This window comes from Siniperca chuatsi, linkage group LG2 (assembly GCF_020085105.1).
Source record: "Siniperca chuatsi isolate FFG_IHB_CAS linkage group LG2, ASM2008510v1, whole genome shotgun sequence".
Lineage (NCBI taxonomy): Eukaryota > Metazoa > Chordata > Actinopteri > Centrarchiformes > Sinipercidae > Siniperca > Siniperca chuatsi.
Window position 1 is genome coordinate 1,180,255 of NC_058043.1, and position 24,387 is coordinate 1,204,641.

A 24,387-nucleotide genomic window follows, 5' to 3' on the forward strand; every position below is an offset into this window, starting at 1 on the left:
AAAGACAAAAGAGATGCCAATTTTGGAGAAATCCCCACGTAGAAATCAATATTATTGATTATTAAACTATCGATTATAGCCGCTTTATGGCAGTGCTTCCTGTCCTACCTAATGTGTGTGTATGCAGTCTCAGTCATGAAGATGCCTTTGAGAGCAGACGACACATTTATTCAGTTTCCACAGCTTTAATCCTGACGATGTAGGAGGGATTTAAAAAGCTGACCCCGGATCAACGTTCATATGACACCTGAGCTTTTACACTAACACCCTGAAGCTGCAGTCTAATCTTGTCTTCACGACGACCTGATCACTCCTTCACTGAGAAATGCTCCACACAAACGTCACGCATTAATCAGTTTTTAATGCAGAATTTAAACTGAAACAGTAATGCATTTCAAAATCATTAAGTATTCATTTTCAGCTCTTTAACATGTCAGTTATGGGAAACCTCTCCTCTGTAAAATCCCATGATTAGTGTGTAGTGCTACATCACCACAACCATCACATCCCTGTTTAGTAAATGTCGCAGCAATCTGCCCATTTGATTTGGATATTTGTTGTGTACAAATGGAAATTTAGGGCTGACAGTAGTACAAGAAGAGCGATCAGGGGGTCATCGAAGATACTACGATTCATCTGAATATCTGCAGCAAAATTGTGCCAAAATCTGGCCAAAGTGTTGCACCGACCAACAGTGATGAAAGGATTTCTATGAGTTTCACCAAAGAGACATTTCCCCTCTAAACATCCACATGGTTTCATTTAAATGATCCAATATTTCACTAAAAATGCATGCGTATTAACAACTATTAATCTAACAATGTCATATGTAAATAGTACATTTAGCTGATAACAATTCTGTACTTTTGCTTAAGTAGGATTGAATATGTGGGAGAGAAGACCATAAACCCGTCATCATCATTTTCAGGCCTCTAGTGAAGCTGAACATTTCATTTACAGGTTCTTTCTTGGCTTAAGCTTATAAAGTGATCAACACTCGATGTTTATAAAGTGACAAATACATCCTATTCTTTCTCTAGTGGTTAAAGTTTGACTCAAAAGTCACGGCTCCAAAGAATTCAAGGTGTTGTGGAGTAAGGAATTTTAGCTTTCCAAATCATTCAGAAGCAGGAGAGCAACAGGAAGTCCAAGCTTCATGCAGTGCACGCTGTGAAAAGTAGGACATTGAAAATGGCTTCACATAATACGATTCCCAACTGCAGGTCGAGGGCCGGGCCACAGCTAAGCTGCAACTTTTACAGTTTTCACAAAGCTGCCTCGACTAAATGTTTGGTTATGATATTTTGTGTAAAGGGCGGAGGTACACTGGATCACACTGACTGTTCAAACACACACAGGGGTTATTTTAACCAATGACATTCTGGGAGAGCTGGATCTGAGGGTGGGGGGTGTAATGATGTGCGACTGACATGCATCAGACGGGGGCTCCAGGGAATGGAAGACGTTTCTGTGCAGCGGGTTGAGTTGTTGTAGTAGTAAATGTTGTCGAGCAGAGTTTTAACTGAGGCTGTATAGATTTGCTGTGAGCGCACAAAGCATTATTACTATAATATACAGTGAGATCTCCTGGTCAGATTATATTGTAATTAAAATGCACGCATCTACAGGTGATACCTGGATTGTAACTGCAGCATAAAAACAGGGACAAGCTGTTCTCAAAACATCGAGTCTCCTGGGGATGAAAAGCAAACACATGTCCGGCTGAGACAGAGCTCTGCAAACAAGAAAGTTAGTTTTATTCAAGTTATAATGCGTCAGATTTTCATGAAATCAAACCCTGTTTTTGATACTATTTATCAGTAATTATCTCTCTATATAACCAACCAAGACTCTGATCTGAATAAACTATCACTTCTGATTTACTTCTGAGAAAAAACCTTTTTGAAATGTCTAACGGAGAATAATTTGTTGCCCAGTCCTGCTACAGATGCTGATGATGGAGCTCTGCTTGTAGTGGTAACCTGATGAAACGATGAGCCCTCGCACGTGCACGTCGTCAGGAACTGATTTCTCTCTACGACCCTTCTTCTCGGATCTTGTCTCTCTCTTTTCTCTACCTCTTCACTCCTTTAACATCTTATCAAGATTTAGCCAAACAGAAGTGAAGACACTTTACCTGGCCACTACAGATTGTGTCCAGGTCATTTTGGAGGGTATTTTTAGCCATAAATCATAAATGCTTTATGGATGGCAAAGGTGGTCTGTCGGTTGGTCGGTCCGTCACTAAAGGATGGATTTCCACCACATTTGGTACAGATAACTACGCAGAGGATGAATCTGAATGACTTTCATGATCGCCTGACTTTGTATCTAGTGCCACCAGCAGGTTGTCATTTTTGGTTTTGGATGAAATATTATTGGATGGATTGCCCCTGAATGTCGGTACACACAGAAGATGAATAAAAAGATATATCCCCTGACCTTTCATCTATAGCCATCATCAGGTTAAAAGTTCTGCATGTTAGCATGCTAATATTAGCATTTAGCACAAAGCTGCTGCTGTTAGAGCTGCTAGCATGGCTGTAGTCTCTTTGTCTTGTTACTTTGACTGTAACACATTATAATCCTGTGTATTCACATGAGTTTCTATCAAGTGATTTCAGAACTGATTTAGGGAATCTATTAGTTTGCATGTACTGTTGCTAATTAATACTGTATACTGCAATATCTATGGACACATGTTGTTTTCTGAATTACAAGAATTTACACGCAATTTAAAGTAATCGTGTCACAGCTAAAATGGCATTAAACTACAGTGATAACTCATCAAGTCAGAATACAGAATCTGTAGTTGCCCTTTGTCACCTCATGTCTGTCACTCTTATCTCTTTGCTACATTTCTTTCTACTCTGTCTAGTCAATCTTTCTGTCCTGTCACTGATCATCTGTGTAGGTGCTCCTCACTCGGCCATCTTTTCAATCTTCTCTGTGGTGTTCCTGTTCCTGTTCCTCCCAGTTGAAGGCTGGCTTCTCCCTCTGACTGAATTATTTGTCTGTTCTATTCAGCGACTGCCAAGAACAAGCATTTCAAAAACAGAAAATTTGGTCTCACCAGTTTGAACAGCAACAAAGGAAGCAGTGAAACAAGACAGCTCGGGGGGAACAGAACAGATCTGGTGAGTTGATTTCAACAGTTTAAGAGTTTTCTCAATTTGACAAGATGGAGAAAAGACAAAACACTGCAAGCTGGATTATAGAAGTGTCTTCTTTTCAATACGCCATAACACAAGTGCAAATACTACAGAACAAGATTTAGAAAAACAATCTGCCTCACTACACTTGTACACTTGCAAGTGAAAAAATTGAACAAACCAAAATAAGTGAAAATCGACTGAAACTAATCAACACAAAGCCCCAACTTAAAACGGGTTCTGATTTGACTGTGCAGAAGTTTTAATAATGAAATTAGTGGAATTACAGTGCTGCAAATGGAAACAAAGCAAAACAGCCCCACATCGCCAGGAATTACATTTCTACTGGCAGTTCTGCTGTAAAAACACTTCCTGTGTCTTTGTGGGAAATATTAAAGGTTACATTTCATTTATCACTCTCTGTCTTTTGTCATTATTCACTATACATACATACAGTATATTTTAACATTGCACTGTCTCGTTAATTAATTACACAATTGATTAGTGCTCAGAAGGAAATACTGGCAGAGAGTCAGAACTAGTGGATCTGATAGGGATACATCATCCACAGCCCCGCAGAGCAGCGTTTCCATTCAAAAAAAGTTTCAGCAGAGTTTGCATACATTGCTAGCATCTGAGTATTTGCTACACAGTAAATAATTGGATGCCATGTGCAGTATTGTACAGATTCAGTCTTCCTGTCCAAGAGCGCTGAGATCAAGTGTAGGTGATGTGGTACGCTTATATGTAGCTTTGTTAATGTGATGCTAACACTTGTACCTATTGACGCCTTACAGGCGTGTGTGACAGGTCTCTGAAATAAGTTATGGTGTGACATCTAACTAAATGTTCCTGGCTGCCATCTTCTGCTCCATTCTGTACTGATTAACAGCATGGCTGTAGACTCTACCAAACCTCTGTCATCATGACATCTTTTGACTACTTTTTGTGAGCATTTCTATGACAGTAGACATTGTGATTACATGATCAGCGTTTCGAACCCCCAGGGAACCAGGACGCCCTGTTGGAGCTGTAGTCGGTTCAGCTCATGTGATGTAACCAAATTGCATCAGTGCTGCCTTTCTGTGGAGGTAATTGTGTTGCCTCTACAAAGTTTTGGTCCGGCATGTTTTTTGTTATTCCGAGATGATATTGTTCCAACACACAGTACAGTGCAGTACTATTATCCTGATTATGAATATGCATGCTTATCCATGCGTGTACGTCAGTGAATTTCTTGCCTCTAGTTTCTCTCAGCTCTGCTCTCCCCCTCTTTGCCCCGCTGGATTCTCTTGTAAAGACATATGAAATTAATTTCAGGCCTCAATGAATTGCAATGACTTCTCCAAATGGGAATCTGTGTCTCTGTATTGTAGATTTTCGAAGCAGAGTGAGGGATATGTATCTAACGAGGTGTCGCTGCCTTTACCCCTCTGGCAGGGCAGGAACTGAGGGACAGAAAGCAACAAGCTCCAGTCACTAAAACAGAAGATGCAAATGTGGATGTGGCACACTGATTTCACATTCACTGCTGTCAAAACCTTGCTCATCATCTCTATCACAGCTAGCTGGACACAGCAAAGGAGCCACTACAGGAGAAAGGGACAAAAACAAGGAAGTACGAAGACTAGGAGAGAAGAGGAAATATGGTTAGAGCACCACTGTGTAGATGAAGGAAGTAAAGACGTGAAACCAGATTTACAAAGAAAAAGACAATCATCCACCAAGGTGCTGCACTAGCCAATCAGTAAATCCATCCAAATACCTAACCAACCTCTGCATGTCCCATCCTCCTTTTTTCGTATAAATAATCTGAGTGTATGTGAAAAGGGAGAAAAGTAGGACGAAAGTATGAGAAACAGGAGGGATGGGTGCTTTGGACTTTTTTCACATTCTGATCTTTATATGCTGTTAAGAAATGTGTGTTATTTGTGCCCTTGAATGCATTTGCAACAAGGAGTGAGACACACCCTGCAAACACTCGCTGAAATCACACACAGACTGTGACTCCAGCCTGCTGCGTCTGTTAAATACACCACATTTTTGGGGCACAATGTTTCATATCTGCGCCTGAAAAAACAGCACAAGAGCAGCAGTAAATCTGGCCCAAAATGTTTCATGAGAGTGAGAAGTAAAAAGATGGACACTGAGCGAGAAAATGGTGTAATTCCTGGGAGATGTGTCTCCAATCCTGGAACTGAGGCACAGAGGAGGCTGAGGGAGAGTTAAAGGTTGCAAAGAAGGAAGGCAAAGTGATGATGTACGTCAGGTCCTGGACTTGTAATGGAAGAGACTACTTGGCTTTGTACCCGCGGGACCCAGTCCTATCTGAGAGCAGGAGAGGTCAGGAGCAATGAGAAGAGTGGGTGGCAGACAGACAGAGAAATGAAAAGGAAAAGCAAAACAATGGAGAGAGGGAGACAGGATGAGGGAGACACAGAGAAAGTCATGGGGGGGTCATGTGGAAAACAATGGTTTGCCCGTATTACTTCCCCCACTCACTACCGTCGGCTGCAGACCTACAGGCCTCCCCAACGGTTGCACAAGTCTGATAAAACATTTGATCTTTGGACTGCAACGAGATGAGAAAAGTGAGAGAGAGTGTAATCATGAAATAGATAAAGAGAAAAGGGGAGTGAAAAATCCCTGAGACAGAAAGAGCGAGAGAGCAACAGAAAGCATTAGTGAGTGAGTGAACAAGAGCTCCAGAGAAAGAGTGATAGGAATTTCTTAAATCCTACGAGACACACAGAAAGCAAAACAGGTAGAGGTGGAAAGTAACTAAAAAAATTTACTGAAGTACTGAACTTTGGTACCAATTTTAAAAGTACTAATACTTTACTTGAGTATTTTCTTCTCATGCCATTTTCTGCTTGTACTGACTACATCTCAGAGGGAAATATTGTACTTTACACCATTGCAATTATTTGACAGCTTTAGTTACTAGTTACTTTATAAATTAGACAAAAATTAGTCGATGAATTTATTTAAAGAACATGAATTGGCAACGGTTTTGATGATCATGAAATGTTTGGGATTTTTGCCAGAAAAATACCAACATTTCCCGGTTGCAGCTTCTCAGATGTACAGATTTGCTGCTTTTCCTCTGAATGACTGTAATAACTGTAATGTTTGTTAATAATGTCGAGCTTTGGACTGTCGGTCGGACACAACGACATGGTGAAGGCGTCGCTTTGGGCTCTGGGTTGTCATGACGGCGTTTCTCACTATTTTCACAAGTTTTACAAACCAAACGATCGATCGATCGATGGAGAAAAGAATCAGCAGATGGATCCAGAACGAAAAGCATCATCAGCTGCAATCCAAACCAGTTCAACATGAGCTCCAGTTCAACCAGCTGCAGCAGCAACATCCTGCTTTACATTAATACTCAAATCCTTTACACACAGTTGTATGAGAAAGTGTTTGCCCCCTTCCTGATTTCTTATTTTTTGCATGTTTGTCAAACTTAAATGTTTCAGATCATCAAACAAATTTAAATATTAGTCAAAGATAACACAAGTAAACACAAAATGTAGTTTTTAAATGAAGGTTGTTATTATTAAGGGAAAACAAAATCCAAACCTACATGGCCCTGTGTGAAAAAGTGATTGCCCCCTAAACCTAATAACTGGTTGGGCCACCCTTAGCAGCAACAACTGCAATCAAGCGTTTGCGATAACTTGCAATGAGTCTTTTACAGTGCTGTGGGGTTAGGGTCTTTGCAGAATTGTTGTAATTCATCCACATTGGAGGGTTTTCGAGCATGAACTGCCTTTTTAAGGTCATGCCACAGCATCTCAATCGGATTCATTTATTATGTGTTACTTTTACGCCAGATGTAATGGGACACACACCTTCCAAAAAGTTCAACTTTTGTCTCGTCAGTCCACAGAGTATTTTCCCAAAAGTCTTGGGGATCATCAAGATGTTTTCTGGCAGAAATTAGACGAGCCTTAATGTTCTTTTTGCTCAGCAGTGGTTTTCGTCTTGGAACTCTGCCATGCAGGCCATTTTTGTCTCTTTCTTAGGGTGGAGTCATGAACACTGACCTTAACTGAGGCAAGTGAGGCCTGCAGTTCTTTGGATGTTGTTGTGGGGTCTCTGAATGGTTGAAGCAGAACAAAATGAAGACTTTGGAGTGGCCTAGTCAAAGTCCTGACCTGAATCCTATTGAGATGCCGTGGCATGATCTTAAAAAAGCAGTTCATGCTCAAAAACCCTCCAATGTGGCTGAATTACAACAATTCTGCAAAGATGAGTGGCCCAAAATTCCTCCACAGTGCTGTAAAAGACTCATTGCAAGTTATCGCAAACGCTTGGTTGCAGTTGTTGCTGTTAAGGGTGGCCCAACCAGTTATTGGGTTTAGGGGGCAATCACTTTTTCACACAGGGCCATGTAGGTTTGGATTTTGTTTTCCCTTAATAATAACAACCTTCATTTAAAAACTGCATTATGTGTTTACTTGTGTTATCTTTGACTATTATTCATATTTGTTTGATGATCTGAAACATTTAAGTTTGACAAACATGCAAAAAAAAAAAAGAAATCAGGAAGGGGGCAAACACTTTTTCACACCACTTTAAGTAAAGGATCTGAGTATCTCTTCCTCCAGGTACTGAGTGCCGTTCTACTGATGAGAAATCTTTAGAAATTATGTCACACTCAGTTTCTTGAACATTTTCAGCTTATCATGTTATTACATGAAAAGTTTGTTTTACTGAGATACGTTGGTTTTGAGAAAAAAAACCCCCAGCATTTTTGTGACATAACAAGACAAAGTGATATGTTGTAATAACAAGAAAAGTTTCTTATAAGAATGGAATAATTTCATATCTAGTAATAAGGAGAAAATATGCCATAATAAAATGAAAAAGATAGAAATATAGAAATTCATGTACATTCAGTATTAATGTTAATTTATGTTCTTAAATCACCAACATTACATAAAGTCTGAACCCAAACTGCGACGTCCACCTATGAAACTTATATTTTATATATTGTCAACATCTCATACATGTAATTAAACATTGATTTTAATGTTGGAAACTTTATAATCTGGACGAGAATTTAAAATGAAGGCTGTTGGATCTGAACAATGATTGGCCGCTCAAACATGCAGCTATTGATAAACTGATTGTTGTTTCTTTATCTGGATCCTCATCAGCTTCACAGAGTGGCTGCTGCTCTTCATGGCTCCACACACACCAGTCCAAATAATAAAACATGGACAATTATTTCAAATGATACAGTATCCATAAAAAAGAAAAGGCTAAACGAAGCAAACATATAGAAACAGTGAAATCATTTCACATATGAAAAGGTCGACAACAGAAACTAAAAGTGTCGAACTAAATAACAAGAAAAAGAAATAAAACCAATGAAAAACAGTAAGTGAAACAAAGATCAACATACGTTTGGAATAATGAGGCAGCAGGAGGACAGGTGCAGCTTCACAGGTTCAATTCAGAGACTTTTCCCTTTAAGAAATAAACATCATCATAAATATAATCATCCTCTTTATCTCTAACTGCTCTGTTCCACTGTCACACAGACCTTCTCTGCTGATATCTGCAGTTCAGCCCCAGTCATAATGTATGGAAACATCCTCTGAGTGAAAGTGTGTCTGAAGGTGTGTATGTGTCTTTTAGTATCAGGATCAGAGAACGACAGCGTTCCTCTGTTCCAGTCCAGATTCACTCTGATCCTCTGGAGCTTCTTCTGCACTCGGAGAGCAGTGGATGGAGCTGATGGTGAGCGTGCTGAGTATTGACCTTTATATAACAATATTCCCCATAATTCAGACAGTATGAGTCCCCTTCTATGGGCAGACTCTGCTAACACACCCAGTCTCCAGTCTGTACTGTCTCCAACCTCGACCTCCCAGCTGTGAGTCCCTGAGTTGAAGCCCTCAGAGCCCAGGACAGACCAGTAAGAACCAAACCTCTCTGGATTGTCAGGAAGCTGCTGCTTCTCTCCTCCTCTCACACTGGTCAGATCTTCAGACAGGATGAGGTTTGGATCCGCAGTGTTTGAGTCCAGAATCACAGGAGTGTAGGAGACCATGTCCTTCATCTTGTTCCAGATGTTGAAGGTCAGGTTGCCCAGGTGTTTGGCCTGGTCTATCAGAGCTCCTGAGGGCAGCTGTGGATCCTCCAGCAGGGGGCGCTGCTGGACTCTTTCCACTGCAGCCTTGTAGTTGAGCAGGAATGAGACGTCTTCAGCTCTCAGCTGCTCTTCTCTGGTTCTGACTTTGTCTGAAAGAGCTGCTATCTCTCTGCTCAGAGCCTCCATCTTCTCCTTCAGCACCTGACTCTTCTGCTCCTCTTCCTCCCTCAGTGCAGCCATCCTGGCCTCCTCTTCCTCCTCTAGAAACTGGTGAAGCTTCTTAAACTGCTCCTTAATCTGCCTCTCTGTGTGTCGGGCCTGGACCTTCAGGTGTTCTGCTGTTTGACCAAACTTCACTTTAACTTGTTCAGAAACCTGTAACTTCTTCTTTAAGGGCTCCAGAGTTTCCTGAAGTTCCTTCTTGTGTTGTCGTGCAGCTTCATCGATGGGTCTGAATCTGTGGTCGCTGTGTTTTTCTGAATCTCTGCAGACGACACACACTGGCTGCTGATGGTCCAGACAGAAGAGTTTGAGTTTCTCAGAGTGCAGACTGCAGAGAGCCTCTGAAGCTCTCTGATCTCTGTCCTGTAAGACGGCCTCACACAGGTTCTTTAACACCCGGTTTAAAGGTGGTTCTGACCTTGAAGACCTTCTCTTACAAACTGGACACTCGTGTGCTGGATTCTCTCTCCACCAGCTCTTCAGACAGTCTTTACAGAAGCTGTGGCTACATGACAGAAGAACAGGATCTCTGAAGACCTCATGACAGACCGGACAGCAGAGTTCCTCCTCTGATCTGGAAGCCATTTTGTCTCTGAGTGAAGCTGAAACACAGCAGACAGCACGTTACAACAGGAAGTCAGTTGTGTTCCCCTCCCTGCTGTAGAAAGTTGCCTCAGTTACTTTCACTTTGAGTCTCTGAGTGTTTTTCAGTCAGCAGCAGGTTGCAGTTGAAGTATTTCTCTACTTCAGTGCTTCAGTTCTTCAGTACTCCCCCCTGTAACTGTCCTCCCTCAGCTGAAGTCACAGCTTTGTAATGAAGGTGAATCTTACCGTCTGTCTGTCGCTGCGTCTCTTCTCACTGAGAACTGAACAGGAACTGACTGTCTCCTGGTTTGTCTCAGGTGAGTCAGGTGGGGGGTGGAGCTCTGTCAGACCACTGTTTCATCTTAAAGGGAACAGATGATAAATATGATGAATATGATCCATCACACCGCTTTGAGAACGCGTCATTTTGTCAACATGACTTTCATGGAAAGAGCAGTAAGAAAACACAAATTCATTTTCAGTTATTTCTGTGATTCTTTATTAAAATCATGTAAATAAATAAGAAAATAAATAAAACAACAACTAAACTAAATAAAAGTCAAGTCAAAGTTACATTTCACTAATATCTTTTGGATGTTCTCGTTACATTTTTCTGATAATTTACGAATGGTTTTCAGATATTTCTATATATTTTTTTATATTTTATTAACATTTTGGAGTATTTTCAAAAATGGTATCTCCTATTTAACTTCCTACAAGATGCTTTGCGGATATTTTACTAATATTTAAAACATATTTTAAAAAAATGTTAGTTCTGTCCGACAGTTTAAAAATGTGAAGTAACTTTTAAAATGTTTAGTTAATTTTTGACACGTTGTTTAATGTAAAAATGATCGGTACAACTTTTCACTCTGGAGAAAACCTTCACGCTGTGTTGTTTTGTTTGTAGTAATTAACTTTTTTGGTTCTTTGTTTATCCCAAATCGTTTGTGTAATTATTTACAGCCTTAATTTAATGAAATGTTATCAATTCCTTATTCTTCGAGTCATATTTCTCAGTTCTATTGTAATGAACTAATAACGTTTTCTGTGGTGCCTGTTGGATTAATAAGGTTTTCTGTTTGTTTACTTTGAATCTGTTCATTTTTCTATTTACGAGCTCCGGAGACGTTCCTGAAGGCATCACGCACACACGGCCCGGGCAGAGACGGGAGGGGCTGCCCACTAGGCTGCCCACTAATAACTAATAATATTAACGATGGCTCCATTTAGACTCAACTATACTATAGTCTACAAATACTGGAAGTTTCTCTTGTAGGTTCAAAAGACCGATTACAATCACGATTATTTCAATATGTGAAACTGACAGATCAAAACACGTGGCAATGGTTCTTCCTCTCCTGTATTACTGCTTGGAGTACTGCAGCACTGTGTAGATATGCACTCAGTGGCCACTTTATTTGGTACGCCTGTACAATCTGTTGCAATCCAATACAACAGCTCTGCCATAATTCTACCTTTACTAAGTTTCTGTTCAGTTTTGGCGGCCTGGCATCATCAGAGCAACGAAACGTGTGACGTAGCGCTGAGCGACACATGCAAGTTGGGGCGCTGCTTGGTCCGCAGGAAAAAAAATGGCGGCCTGGTCACGAACTTTTTCAAATCACAGCTCAACGGTACACTAAAATGTGTTTCTGAAAACATTTGAGGCGGGAAGCAACAGAAGACGTATCTGGCAGATTCACCTGGGATGTTTTGGTGATGTTGTACTGGATTATGTTTTATTGAGGAGTGCTCCTAATATTCTGCCCCCCTCATGAATGCAAATGAGAAGGACAAAACTTTGAAACTATGACCTCAATGCTAAAACAAAGATAACCGAATTAACACCTCTACGACAGTGTCAACAAAAGCTGAAAATTATAGGCATCAAAAGTTTCAGGAAAAACAGTTGTATCGGACCGCATGAGAGTGTGCAGGTGTACCTAATAAAGTGGCCACTGAGTGTTGAGCGATATGCTCCCAATAAAAGCCAGTATATCAGAATCAGAAATCCTTTATTGATCCCCGAAGGGAAACTCTTTACGTCAGCACACACAGGAGAAAGTACTAGCAAACGATATGATACACTATAATACAGGTCAGAAAATAAATTTAGTACCAGGTGGGTTTAAGTATGAGATAAAATAAGTGTGAAGTACCAAGTGGGTTTACCGGTTGATGATGATAATACAGTATAATAATACAATGTAATAATATAAGTAATAAGCAGTGGTGCATGTACTGTCGAGTTAAGTGTAGCTTATTGAGATTATTAAGATATTGCACAGCAGTAATGGAGGTATGAATAATATCAATATCAATAAATAGGAAAAACTAACATAGGAAAACTAAATATTACACAGGAGTAGTACACAGAGAATATTGCACAATTAATCAAGTATTGCAGAGATGTTAATGATCAATGTCCAGTTCATTGACTTTGGGTCAAACAGACTGACACTTAGAGGGAGGAGTTAAAGAGTCTGATGGCCACAGGCAGGAATGACTTCCTGTGGCGCTCTGTGGTGCATTGTGGGGGGATGAGTCTTCCGCTGAAGGTGCTCCTTTGTTTGACCAGCACGTCATGGAGCGGGTGGGAGACGCTGTCCAAGATGGCGTGTAGTTTACCCAGCATCCTCCTCTCTGACACCACCGCCAGAGAGTCCAGCTCCACCCCCACAATGCCACCGGCCTTACGGATCAGTTTGTTGAGCCTCTTAGCGTCCACTACCCTCAGCCTGCTGCCCCAGCATGCAACAGCATACAGGACAGCACCGGCCACCACAGACTCATAAAACATCCTCAGTATATGCAAACAGCTTGGTAAAATAAAGTGGCTTGTTTCTGTTTCATCCCTACTCAACTATTACAACATAGTTTATAGTTTAAGGAGAGGACATTTCTGAGCAGGTTCCTTTGTTCAAAGAGCTCTTTAATGCCAAAAGCATTGAGTCGTTAACTGCGAATCTCAGTGATCTGAACAGGAGACAGGCTGCACCGGGATGTCCTGCTCTAATTACACAGAAGGTAATTAAATTTCCCTCGCCATGTGCAGTGATTAGCAAAAACGAGATTATTAATTCTTTCTTATAATTCAGTTGTTAGGGTTCTTCCCATTTACTGAGAATGAATAAATGTTCTAATAGAGACAATATACTGTCTTACTTTCTGTCAGCAAATGACGAGGCACCAATAACAGCAGGACAATAGCTGGCTCCATTATTCATTAAGACATTGTAAAGTAAATGTAGAGAGGCATAAAGAGACAGAGATGGAGTGAGAGAGTAACAGTGGGGGTGTACATAATTTAAAAAATAGACATGCAGATACATGGAGACTAAGAATGATGGGAAATAAATGTGAAAAGAACACAGTGGATGAAACAGAGACAGAAGCAGAATGAATGCCACAACATGAAGAGATCAGCCTGCTGCTGTTTGTTGCCTGTTTTCATTGGATAGATGATCCAGTAAATCCTTCCTCTGTTGCAGAAAAATCATTACGACTGGGAGACATCGCTCTGACTCTTCTAACAAGCACACAGTGACTGAGAGCCGCGTGAAAAGGAGACTTTTTGAAAAGGCTTTTCCAAGCAGAAAGTGTTATAGCAGAACTGTCTTTGGAAAAGAGTTGTTCTTTGAAACTAAAACAAAGTCCTTCACTTGGAATTTAACTTCTCGGTGTTTGCGTTTGAAGTTGCACAAAACATATACTCATGTACAGTGAACATTAAACTCAAAGTTTTCCTCAAGTTCCCTGGTGTTTTTGTAGAAAAAGAATCCATATCTGTCATATCATAACAGCCCTGACTGGAAATGTGTACACAAATCAATAACATCTACCTGAGTTTGGATTAAAATCGTTATAATTGTTGATTAATAAAATAAAAACTATTAGCTCTATAAATTTAATTGTTCTTCAGAAACCTGTTAAGAACCATTCTACTGGCTATCTCTTTGGGTAAGAATGGTTCTATAAGTGGATATACTTTGAAAGCATGAAATGCAGTGGAGCTATCTCAGCCCTGCGGAGCTGTGAAGAGCAGCAGCACTCACATCAGCTTCATTCCACGTTAGGCTTAAAGGGGTATGACCGACTTAATGATACGTGTTGGGAACTGAACCTTCACACATTCTCTGAATCATGTTGAGCATCTTGTTTTCCTCTCAGACACACACACAAGCACAAGCCCATTTAATAAAGTTCAAAACACTTCCCCATCCACAGATGATACCAAAGCCTTAAACATGGACATACTTCCACTGAGGAAGTACCGGTTGGAAACAGTGAGTGGTGACATTAAGACTTTAACGAAACGATCATCAGGAGTAAGATGATCACAAACCAAACACCTACCGCTTCACCGATGGTGCCGAAATTACTTTTAGACGGATTGAAGACGGATAATGGACGACTGTTGAAATATAGATTAGATGAACTTCATTGATGCTGACTGGTCAGAAAATTTACAGTATATTAAATATGTAATCTGCACCGCTGGTAGCACTGGAACTGAGATGGGAGCAGGACGCAACATAATTTAAAAACTATCAACTTCAATACCCACACATCCAAACCTACTGCCAGACACGAACGGCGATATTGGCCTCAAGGTTTGCGAAGCGGGGTTGTGTTTGGAAGGTTGGCAGTTCGATCCCCGGACCGGCCAGATAAATCTGGGAGGGGAAAGTGAAAAAGCAGCGCTTGCCCTTCCCTCATCACCACCAAGGCCCTTAACCCCGACCGCTCGAGTGGCGCTGGGCAGCTTCCAGGTGGGAGTGCATTCAGGGCGATCCTCTCTGTGAAACTTCCCCTTAAAATAATAAAATTGGATGATTCTGCGAAACGCCAGACAATGATAAATGACAATGTTCTTTTGCATCCAATGACAATGTTTTACAACTTCACGCTTTCTATAATATCTGCACATCATGGCAACTACGGTTCCAGTTAGGGAAAGATCGCGGTTACAGTTAACTAAAATACAAACATTCATTGAGTGAAACTCAGACACACCTCTGCCTCGCTACCATTTTACAAATAAATGATGATAAATTTAAAAGTTGTCATTATTACACACACACACACACCCACACACACACACACACAGGAAACCAAGAGGCATTGTGTCTGCAGCGCCTGAGCTTTTTGCTGAACATTGGTTTATTGCAACACATGTTGATGACTCAGCATTCATCACATCACTTTCTCTTTCAGGAAGGAGGCACATTTCATAATCACCGTTTTAGAAATGAAACCATCATTTTTCTCACAGAGGACAAATTCCACCTCCCTCCTCGCACATCTGTCCGCTCTGTTCCCTGAACAGCTGGCCCTTGCACAAGGCACTTAATATGTGTGAGCACATGCAATTATGGTTTTCAAGTTTTACATACATATGCTGCAGTCTAAAGTCATACAGCAAACTTTGATTTGTTTTGTGATTTATATCCATAATTATGGCAGCACAAAGGCTGACAAACAATAATGTTGGTTAATGGTTATGTGGTGATCAAATAAGACAAGAGTTCAATTTTATATTTTGACCGATGAAATAAAGTGGCATTTTTTTGAGACTAATGCAAAAAAGGTTCAGCTAAATGAAGATGTCCTGCAGGCAATTCACAAATATTTGTTTTTAGATTTCAGTTTTCTTCTGCTGCAGTCCATCATTGTTTTCTGCCGCAACAATAAAAGCCCAACCACGAGAATACAACAACGTCACTTTCTATTATTCCACTGAAATTAACTAGGACTGACTGTCAAGGTTTGTCTGTGTTTACGTCTGAGCAGCAGTCTGCTGATTTAGTGCTACAGTATGTGACTGCATTACACTGAGACCCTGACTGCTGGAATCCAGTTTTACCACACGCTAACCCATCCAGCTTTTCAGAACAAGCCTTGTGGTCGTAGATAGTTTATTGACTCCTTGCAAATCATCAGACCGGCTGCTCTGTCTGTGCGCTAACTGGGACTTCCCAAGGCTCATGTGAGTCAGTGTACTGATACAAACCCAAACCCCTGGGACTGTGGGAAACTTTGAGAAGCAGATTGAAGGCACGATCTGAAGGTCAGCTGGATGTGATGACTCTCAGATCGGAGCCATCGCTCAGTGAAGTCGAGTAATTGGGCCCTCCAGTAGGAAAGCGGACAGATTTAAGCTTTCCCCCCGAGATCATGTCTACTGTTAACGTAACTGTGTGTTCTGTATTTATTGGAAAATGTATCCCCTAACTTAAAAAGAGAATAAACAAAACAAAATTAAAAATACACCAGAAGCATTGTGCCAAGCATGCATACATTTTTCTTTTAGCTCTTGAAAGCTGAACTGAAATGGATCTAGTTTGTTTGAAATTAGTTGTGTTAATCCAAGACTCAGTTTGAATCTGTTCAGATACAAATTAATAATCAGTGGCTATTTTAATTTGTATCGTCTTTAAAAAAAAAAATCACGTCAAAGTCAGTCAAATGGAGGGCTATGCAGACAACAAAGCAGAGTTCTGCACGGGCCTAAAACCGAGACCCAGACCGACCCGGTGGGTTCAGACCCGACCGGGGAGGGAGACCGGGGTTTGATATTTGTTATCTCTTCTTCAGAGACAAAGTGATATAGTTGCTTTGGGCTGCAAAGGGCCCCAACAACCTCCACCATGAAGACAATACTAACAATAACAGCAAATCTTATTTTTCTAAACAAAGATTACAAAGTGCTTTACAACATAAATGCAATATCAAAATAAAGCAACAAAAAAAACCCAGCATAACAGAGTAAAAAAAGACAAGTTGGTGTTAAAACAACTAAATAAAATATATCAAATAAGAGGGAGTCGAATGACATAAAACCAGGGAACACTATATGACAAAGGTATGAAGATATGGCAACCTCTACTTGCCTGAGAGGCAAAACCCAGGGCAAACATAGTCACTCGCTGCTGGTTAAGCCTAATTGCTGCGAGCGCACGGTAATAAATAAAGACAACTCAGATAAAGGTTTAAAGATCAGTGGCAGTCCATTAATGGAGAGGGAATCGCTTTATGTCGTCCAGTTACAGTATTGACTCGGTCACAAGCCTCAGCGGGGTTCAGGCTCACTGACTCTCTGCCTAGAGAACATGTAGATGATCAAAAATCAACAACTGTGGAAGAGCTTGGACCAACATGTCCACGTTACGAAAAGGCAACAACACATGTAAGACTTAGCTTAGCTTAAGCTATAGATGTTGATGATTATTGTGGCAGCAAAATGATATAAAAAGCACGACCTTTGGCTGCAACAACAGATCTGTTGTCACATTATATTAAACGTTTGTCAGCATAACACGAGGAAAATCTAGACCTGCTCCCCTGACGAAGATTTAATAAATTAGTTAGAGGTTTTTTTACATGCAAATGGACGTCATCGTGCTGCAGCTGCTGACAGTGAAACACTCACCCGTGCTGCCGTCAGTGTGTTCACAGTCCGTTCCCACCTGACACAGATGTGTCTCCTGATGGCTGCCAAGAAAGTTTTGTTCTCGTTCTACATCCGACTGATTTCACAAATCTTGACTGTCAATCTGTCAGCGGTTATTAGAATAGTGTGAAAATGGGTTGTGATAAGCTTGAATTTTCCTTCACGAGAGTCAGAAAAGAAACCAGGAAGTGAGGAAATTGGATCATTTTCGCTTTTCAAAGTGAAATTTGAATTATCCTTCTACTTTTTGTGTTCGGAAATATAATCTAAAATGTTACTGCAGCTATTGTGCATCATGTTTTTCCCAGAGAGGAACAGTTTTTGGTGATATCTGTGGAGACAGCGTCTGAAGACGAGCTGTTAAAAACGTCTCGTATATGTAGCTTAAATGGACATTTAACACTGTGAGGGAGCGAGCTGGCAGGCGAGAGCCCCTCTCTCCCGGCTGCTTCAACCCCCCCAAGTTCTCCCACACTACACCGCTCCTCCGCCCCCTGCTCTGGCTCCAATCAGATTCAAGACGCTGGTACTTGCCTACTGTGCTGCGAATGGCTCAGGCCCATCCAACATCCAGGACACGGTCAGACCAAACACCCCCAATCTATCTGTTGAAACACCTGTAGCTTATTCAGGATTTACACAATTCATCGAAATATTATCGAAATCGCAATGTGGCCAAGTGCAATATCCAAATGCAGAAGCTGCAGTTTTCAGATGAAGGTGAGATGTGAGACAAAGCAGCGTTACGATGACCTGCTGCAGAGCTGCAGCGACGCCGCGGCCGACAGACGGAAACATGTCTGTTTGGTACCGACCAAACAAAAGTCACATCATCAGGATCTGAATACTGTTTTCAGAGAAAAGGAAAACTGTGATGCAGAAATGATCATTCCCACTAATCGTGAATCAGAACGCCATCGTTAATATCTGTCAAAATAATCGCAATATGATTTTTGTTTTTACCAGATCGTGCAGCCCTAATTTACACTGACAGGCTACAGACTATGATCATAACCTGAGGGACGATATCAACACCTGCAGATATCTTCTGTCATACAGGATTTACACCACAACATCAACGCATTAGCTTACAGTGTGCAGCTCAATGGCACACACACACACACACACACACTTTTTGTGATTTCAATGAGAATGAAGACAAAACAAATTCCCATTCTGGTGTCTTTGTGTCTTCCTTTCACTCCCTCACACAGTTCTAACTACACTTTGCCATTGGGGGGTCCAGCTGGGGGCTGCAGTGACTGATTAACACTTTACTCTCCCCCCAGTTCTGTTCTACACTGATACCATGCAGGACAGAACAGGTGTCTCATTTGTGACTTCCCACAATCCTTGCTGTCACACACACACACACACACACACACACACACACACACCACCTGTTGATGGCTACCAATCAGTCTCAGAAAAAAACAGAATAGTAGAATGAAAAGTTTCTTCAGGTGCAACGTTTTTGACATTTTGTGTTTATTCAGTCAAACTGAAGAAAACTTGGCAGCATTTCACTTTGGACACGGGACAACAGACAACAGAGAGAGATGATGATTGGATCTGCAATCTTATCTAGCTGACACACACACACACACACACACACGGATTAGGACACGGATGGTCACGCATGTCGTCACAAATACACACCGATAGCTGCTGTTGGTTAGATGGAATCCACTTCCCGTTCCTGACAGACTACATGACACAGCTCCTGTGTGCTCACCGAAATGCAAACTGCGATCTGATCTCCGTCCAGCGTTTGTTGTTATTGTGTGTTTCAACTCGTGCTGAACCTTCATCTGGTACCCGCAGACCCCAGAGGTGAACGTTTTGTCTCACAGGTGCTTTATTTTATTGTTCCAGTTTTTCATGACTTTAATTTGTTCCTGATGACTTTCACTATCATTGTTTTCTGTTTCTGTTTTAATTTGTTTTATTGGGATCAAAAGCACCCAGCGAGGAAACACTGAGGGAATTTTACAATAAAAAGTCTCATATTAGCCTAGCTAGGAGTGAAACCTTACTTGATCAGGGCTAATATTTATCAAACTGCTGAAAGTTACATTTTGGACTTAAGTGAATAAAAGCTATTCATCCAATTTCTTCTGACTTTAAAATTCTCTCTTAAATTGATTTAAAGTTAATCCGAGATCACTGCAGTGCAGAAACACCTTCTGAGACAGATTTTAGACTAATGCATTAGCTGAAGATTAGTTTGAGCCTATTATTTAATTTGAACGTTTGATCAGATGTTACATCACGTTTTTGTGGATCAAGAATGAAGCTGCACTGACTGCGTTTCCATACAACCTCATTGCCTGCAGTCAACAGTGTGGTACTAAATTTCCCCTATCTGTTCTCTCTGATGTATCTCATAAAGGTACATTTCACACAAATAAAATGAAGTTTAAAAATGTTATATATATATATATATATATATATATATACAACATTACACTGAGTAACACATTGCAAATAAACATACAATATATTTATTATTGTTGTTTGCAGTAAAAATGGTGTAACATCCTGTCGAACGTTCAAAGCCAAAGCGAATATTCGGCTAAAACTTCTGTAATGTTTTATCATCAGGATCAACGATATTTACAATAACAACAAAACATGATCAGAAGTTCGATTACTCAAAAGACATTTGATAAATCGCTTTTATTCTTAAGTCAAATGTTTTATCTGCATCTTTATGTTTTATCTCACCCTTTTTTTTAGCAGTTTGATAAACAACAAAAGCACAAACAGTGAAACTCTACCACTCTGTGCCTGAGCAGAGTCTGAATCACAGACTCCCACTGCTGCTGTTCTTAATCGTTTTAAAAACCATCGTTATTACTCATTCTGCTCAGACCGACTCATGCAAATCAACTCTCTTCTGAGACGTTCTAACAGTATCTCCCTTTTCCTCCAGGGTAAGTGGAGTGAGTGGCGGCAGCCTTAACATTATGACATTAAACATCAGTGTGAAGTAAATAAGACCCGTGCTCAGTAGCTGAGGGTGGAAGAGTGGCTGTTTAAATACATTATTAAATGCACACGGCCCATTTCAGTTAATTGCAGGGCTCTGGGCTGCATCTCGCTTAGCATGTGGATTGCTTTCGCCATTGTCTGTAAGGGCTGAAGCAATAGTTTATGATTTATTATTTCCATTTATGCAACGGATATTTTCTTACTTAATCTACCGTATCTGTTGCCCGAAGCGCCCATGTGAAAAGGCAGAGTTCATTTTACCGCTGACGATATTAGCCAAGCAGCCTGAGTCACAAGTCTTCTCGCTGTCATTGCGTTGAAATATACAGCTGGAGGAGGAACAGCAGTCGGATAAAACTAAATCAAAGATTGCATTATGATTGCTGCTTTAAGGACGTGGAATAATTTGAATAATTAGCCGACACCAGAAGCGGCCTGGTTAGAGACGGGTGAGAGGTCGATGGCTTGGCTGCTGGCACCAAATAATCAGCCGGTGAGGAGACGCCGGCTGGTGTTACATCCACGTCGCCCACCAGAACTCTCAGGAGCCCCAAAGTCCCCTGGTGGCTTGTTTAAAAAGTGTGTTGAGTTTTTCTAAAAGCATCCGTTTGTGTGAAGGATTGTTGTTTTTGTGTTGGTCTGGTTGGGATATGCATGAAGACAAACTCCACTCACCTTGTGTAAAACGGCATTATTGATTTGAACATTTAGTAAGATGTTACACCGTTTTCTTCGAGTGATAAAGAGACTTTGCTTGCAGTCACTTTCAGTGCATCTTTAATGTCAGCACCTGTCACTGTGGTACTAGATTCTCTCTGTAACATGATTTCTTTTCATGTTTTGGTAACACGTTCTTACCTCTTCCACCAGCTGCACCTCTCTGTTTATGTCTTAGAAATATATTGGATTGTTTTTAAGTTCGCATTTAATTGCTACTGGAGATATTAAGAAACTTTAAAAAACAAACAAACATGTTTTTGCATGCACATGCTTTAAAATCTAAGGATTTCATTTAGATGTTGGGCAAATCCTTGTCTCTGATTGGCTGTTCCTGCTCAGAGCATACATGTGATTAATCATGTGATCACTTGAGAGTTGCTCGTACATGTTTCTCTTACACTTTGCTGTAAATACAGCCTCCTTAATTCCACTGCAACCAAAACCAGGAGTTTCTCAGCCACCGGGAGCTCTTTCAGCCTCAGGATGTTTTGTGAAAACGGCTCCTGGACCTGATTATAGTTCATATACCTGCACATGAATTTACCATCGGCATAACTAAACCGTATTAGTTTCCATCAGCCTACACACAAAAACCTATTTTGATTTATTAGGTCTGATGAGAGGAAGTCTGGGCAAAAATTGAGTTTGAAGTTGAGTCTGCTACCTCATATCTGTTCAGGCAGCTCTTGGCATGTTTTTCATTTTGTTTTATATTTTTAAGATTCAGCAGGTGCAATTCAATTCCCTTCTCTTCCAGTGGATATCACGTTATCATTCATATCCTCCTGTGGAAAGGAATGTTTCCCCTTCCACTCTTATGTAGTTAAATAATGAAATGGTTGTTTTGTTTTTGAATCATAGTGTTTGTTCGTGTGTTGTATCTTGTTTTTTTTCCTTCGGTATTATTTTGGTCCACTCATCTTGTCAAGAAACAGACAAACACACAGAAACGGCCGGCAGCTCGGTGAGAGAACAACCTTCAACCAAAGCTCTCTGTGTCCACGACCGAAAGAAAATAATTACCCACCCAGTTTCACCCACTCAAACCAACACCATGTGCTTCAACAGCAGAGGGGCTTAGACAGAGCTGCTGAAATATGCAGCTCTATCGCTTTAACTACACATTAACTGCAAATGTCTAGCTCCTGAGACAAAATAGCAGTTTTAGATTCATCTTTATTGTGGAGTAAAAATGTGGGAGGTTATGAACAACAAATAAAACTGGGTAGAATTGCAAGAAAATGTCATTTCCACCAACATGGGAGAAGAAGAGACAGTAATTATTCCAGTCCATTATATCAGCTGGACTTCCACTTGATTTTGCAGCTCCCATCTGTGACCATTTCGCAGGCAACAATTTGCTTCCTTCCTAATTAACATTCAGCTGAGGTCCATCAGGGCTGCAGAGGGCCCCTCTAAAGCAGGAAGCAGATGGCTGCTGAGCCCACCATCATGCCCACTGTCGATACTGTTGAGCCGACATGAAGGTAGCCGAGGACACTCGCTCCAAACTGCGATGTGAGTGACGTCACTTGACAGCTCCATGACAACATTCAGGTGGAGCTCAGACGTACGGAAACCGCTGTGCTCAGGATACGGGACCTGAAAAGGTTTAAGGTGCTCCCACCCCTGCAGTTCGGTTCATTTGGTCCGGACCGAGGAAACAGACCCCCGACAGTGTAAGTCGAACGCTGAATCCATCCAAAGTCCGCCTACAACTGAGACCAACAGGAAGGAGCCTCCAAAAGTCTGAAGTTTTGCTTCGCTGAACATTCAACTATTAACTATTAACTTGGTTTTGTACATTGCAAACAAGAAAACAAGCTAATAAAAATAATACCTTCATTTGCCTTTCACTTCTTTTACTGCGGCCTTTTCTCTCTCTCTCATCAGTACGGTTAAGTTAACTAAAACCACTTGGTTAAGGTTAGAGAAAGAGTGTGGTCATGGTAAATAGTATATATACTGTAAACGCTCATTTCCAGTCTGAGATGACGTCACTATACTGGAAATCAGGCTGCTGGTACAGAGCCGACGCTTTGCTGCTTCTACAGATCGCTTATTATAAAATCACTTCCTACACAACCAGCAGATGGATTAAATAGTAGTTTCGCTTTTGAAGTTCTGCTGAAATCCTGCGGTCACTCTGCTTTGCTTTCAGAACACGAAGCACCAGAGTTCAGCTGGAAGCAAACAAAGACCGTCCTCTTCGGTGCGATTGTTTAGTCCACACTAGAGTTTGAGTGACAGCTTTCACACCTCCACAAACAAACCGAACTCAGAGGGCAAACGCACGAGAGTTCAATTAAACCAAGCCAGACTGGTTCAGTGTGGAAGCATCCTTAGATGCTGAGCGCTGGTGTCGTCTAATGTCCGGGGACAAGTTGTGTTGATCTTTTAACCCCCCAGTTATTCCATGGAGTAACGAGAATCAATTATTGCTTTGAAATTCATCATTTGAGTATGACAGCAAAATACAGAAATAATAATAATAATCTAAAACACTATACACTATAACACTTCAGAGTGATGAGACTTATTTTTTCGCCCTTCACTGCACAGTATTATTAGTGACATATGTTAGAAATTGGACTGAAAATAATCCATTCTGTCTTTTATTGCGGAGCTAATGCTGTGTGATATAACACATTAGCATGATTCCAAAAGAAGCTATCCTTTACGCTAGAAGTTATAAGTGAAAATATGGTCAAAGACTTACAGAAGCATAAATCTCCGCCTTCAGACAAATGAAAGAATAACGACTGTGGTAATAAATCAAATAGTAGTCCATCAGTCTACATGAAATAAAGCCCTGCTGATGGATTTTTTTTACTGGATCTGAATATGAAAATAATGAGTGTGATTTTTTTGTGTGTGTAGGTATCATGCCTAATAACTGTGGGGGATACATGTTGTACTTCTTAGTGTGAATGCAGCTGTGAACTTCATGCAGCCGGTCTACCAAATCAAGCTATGTGGTCAGCAGAATTACAGAGCATACAGAGCTTTGTTACACCTGCACCTTTCTGTCTTTCATCAGAAGTATTGATTTCAGGAAAGATAAAGAAAGAAGAGGGATTCGTCTTCACAGTGTTGTTCAGGACACTGATCGACCTCATGTTAAAGATCAGATTTCAGGGTTCTGGGTT

The 24,387-nt window shown here is 40.8% G+C and overlaps 1 protein-coding gene across 1 annotated transcript; it reads right to left on the reverse strand.

Annotated features, from left to right (window-relative positions):
- Positions 1 to 7,997: 7,997 nt before the first annotated feature.
- Positions 7,998 to 10,432, reverse strand: LOC122866179 (nuclear factor 7, brain-like). Its single transcript, XM_044175503.1, has 2 exons — positions 10,315 to 10,432; positions 7,998 to 10,085 (listed from the first exon to the last, which is right to left on the reverse strand). Exon 2 carries the CDS (start codon positions 10,066 to 10,068, stop codon positions 8,680 to 8,682), a length of 1,389 nt encoding a protein of 462 aa, XP_044031438.1. The 5' UTR covers positions 10,069 to 10,085; positions 10,315 to 10,432; the 3' UTR covers positions 7,998 to 8,679.
- Positions 10,433 to 24,387: the final 13,955 nt, after the last annotated feature.

Excerpts from the sequence above, each read along its gene's own strand:
- LOC122866179 (XM_044175503.1), bottom strand. The coding sequence starts at position 10,068 with ATGGCTTCCAGATCAGAGGAGGAACTCTGCTGTCCGGTCTGTCATGAG.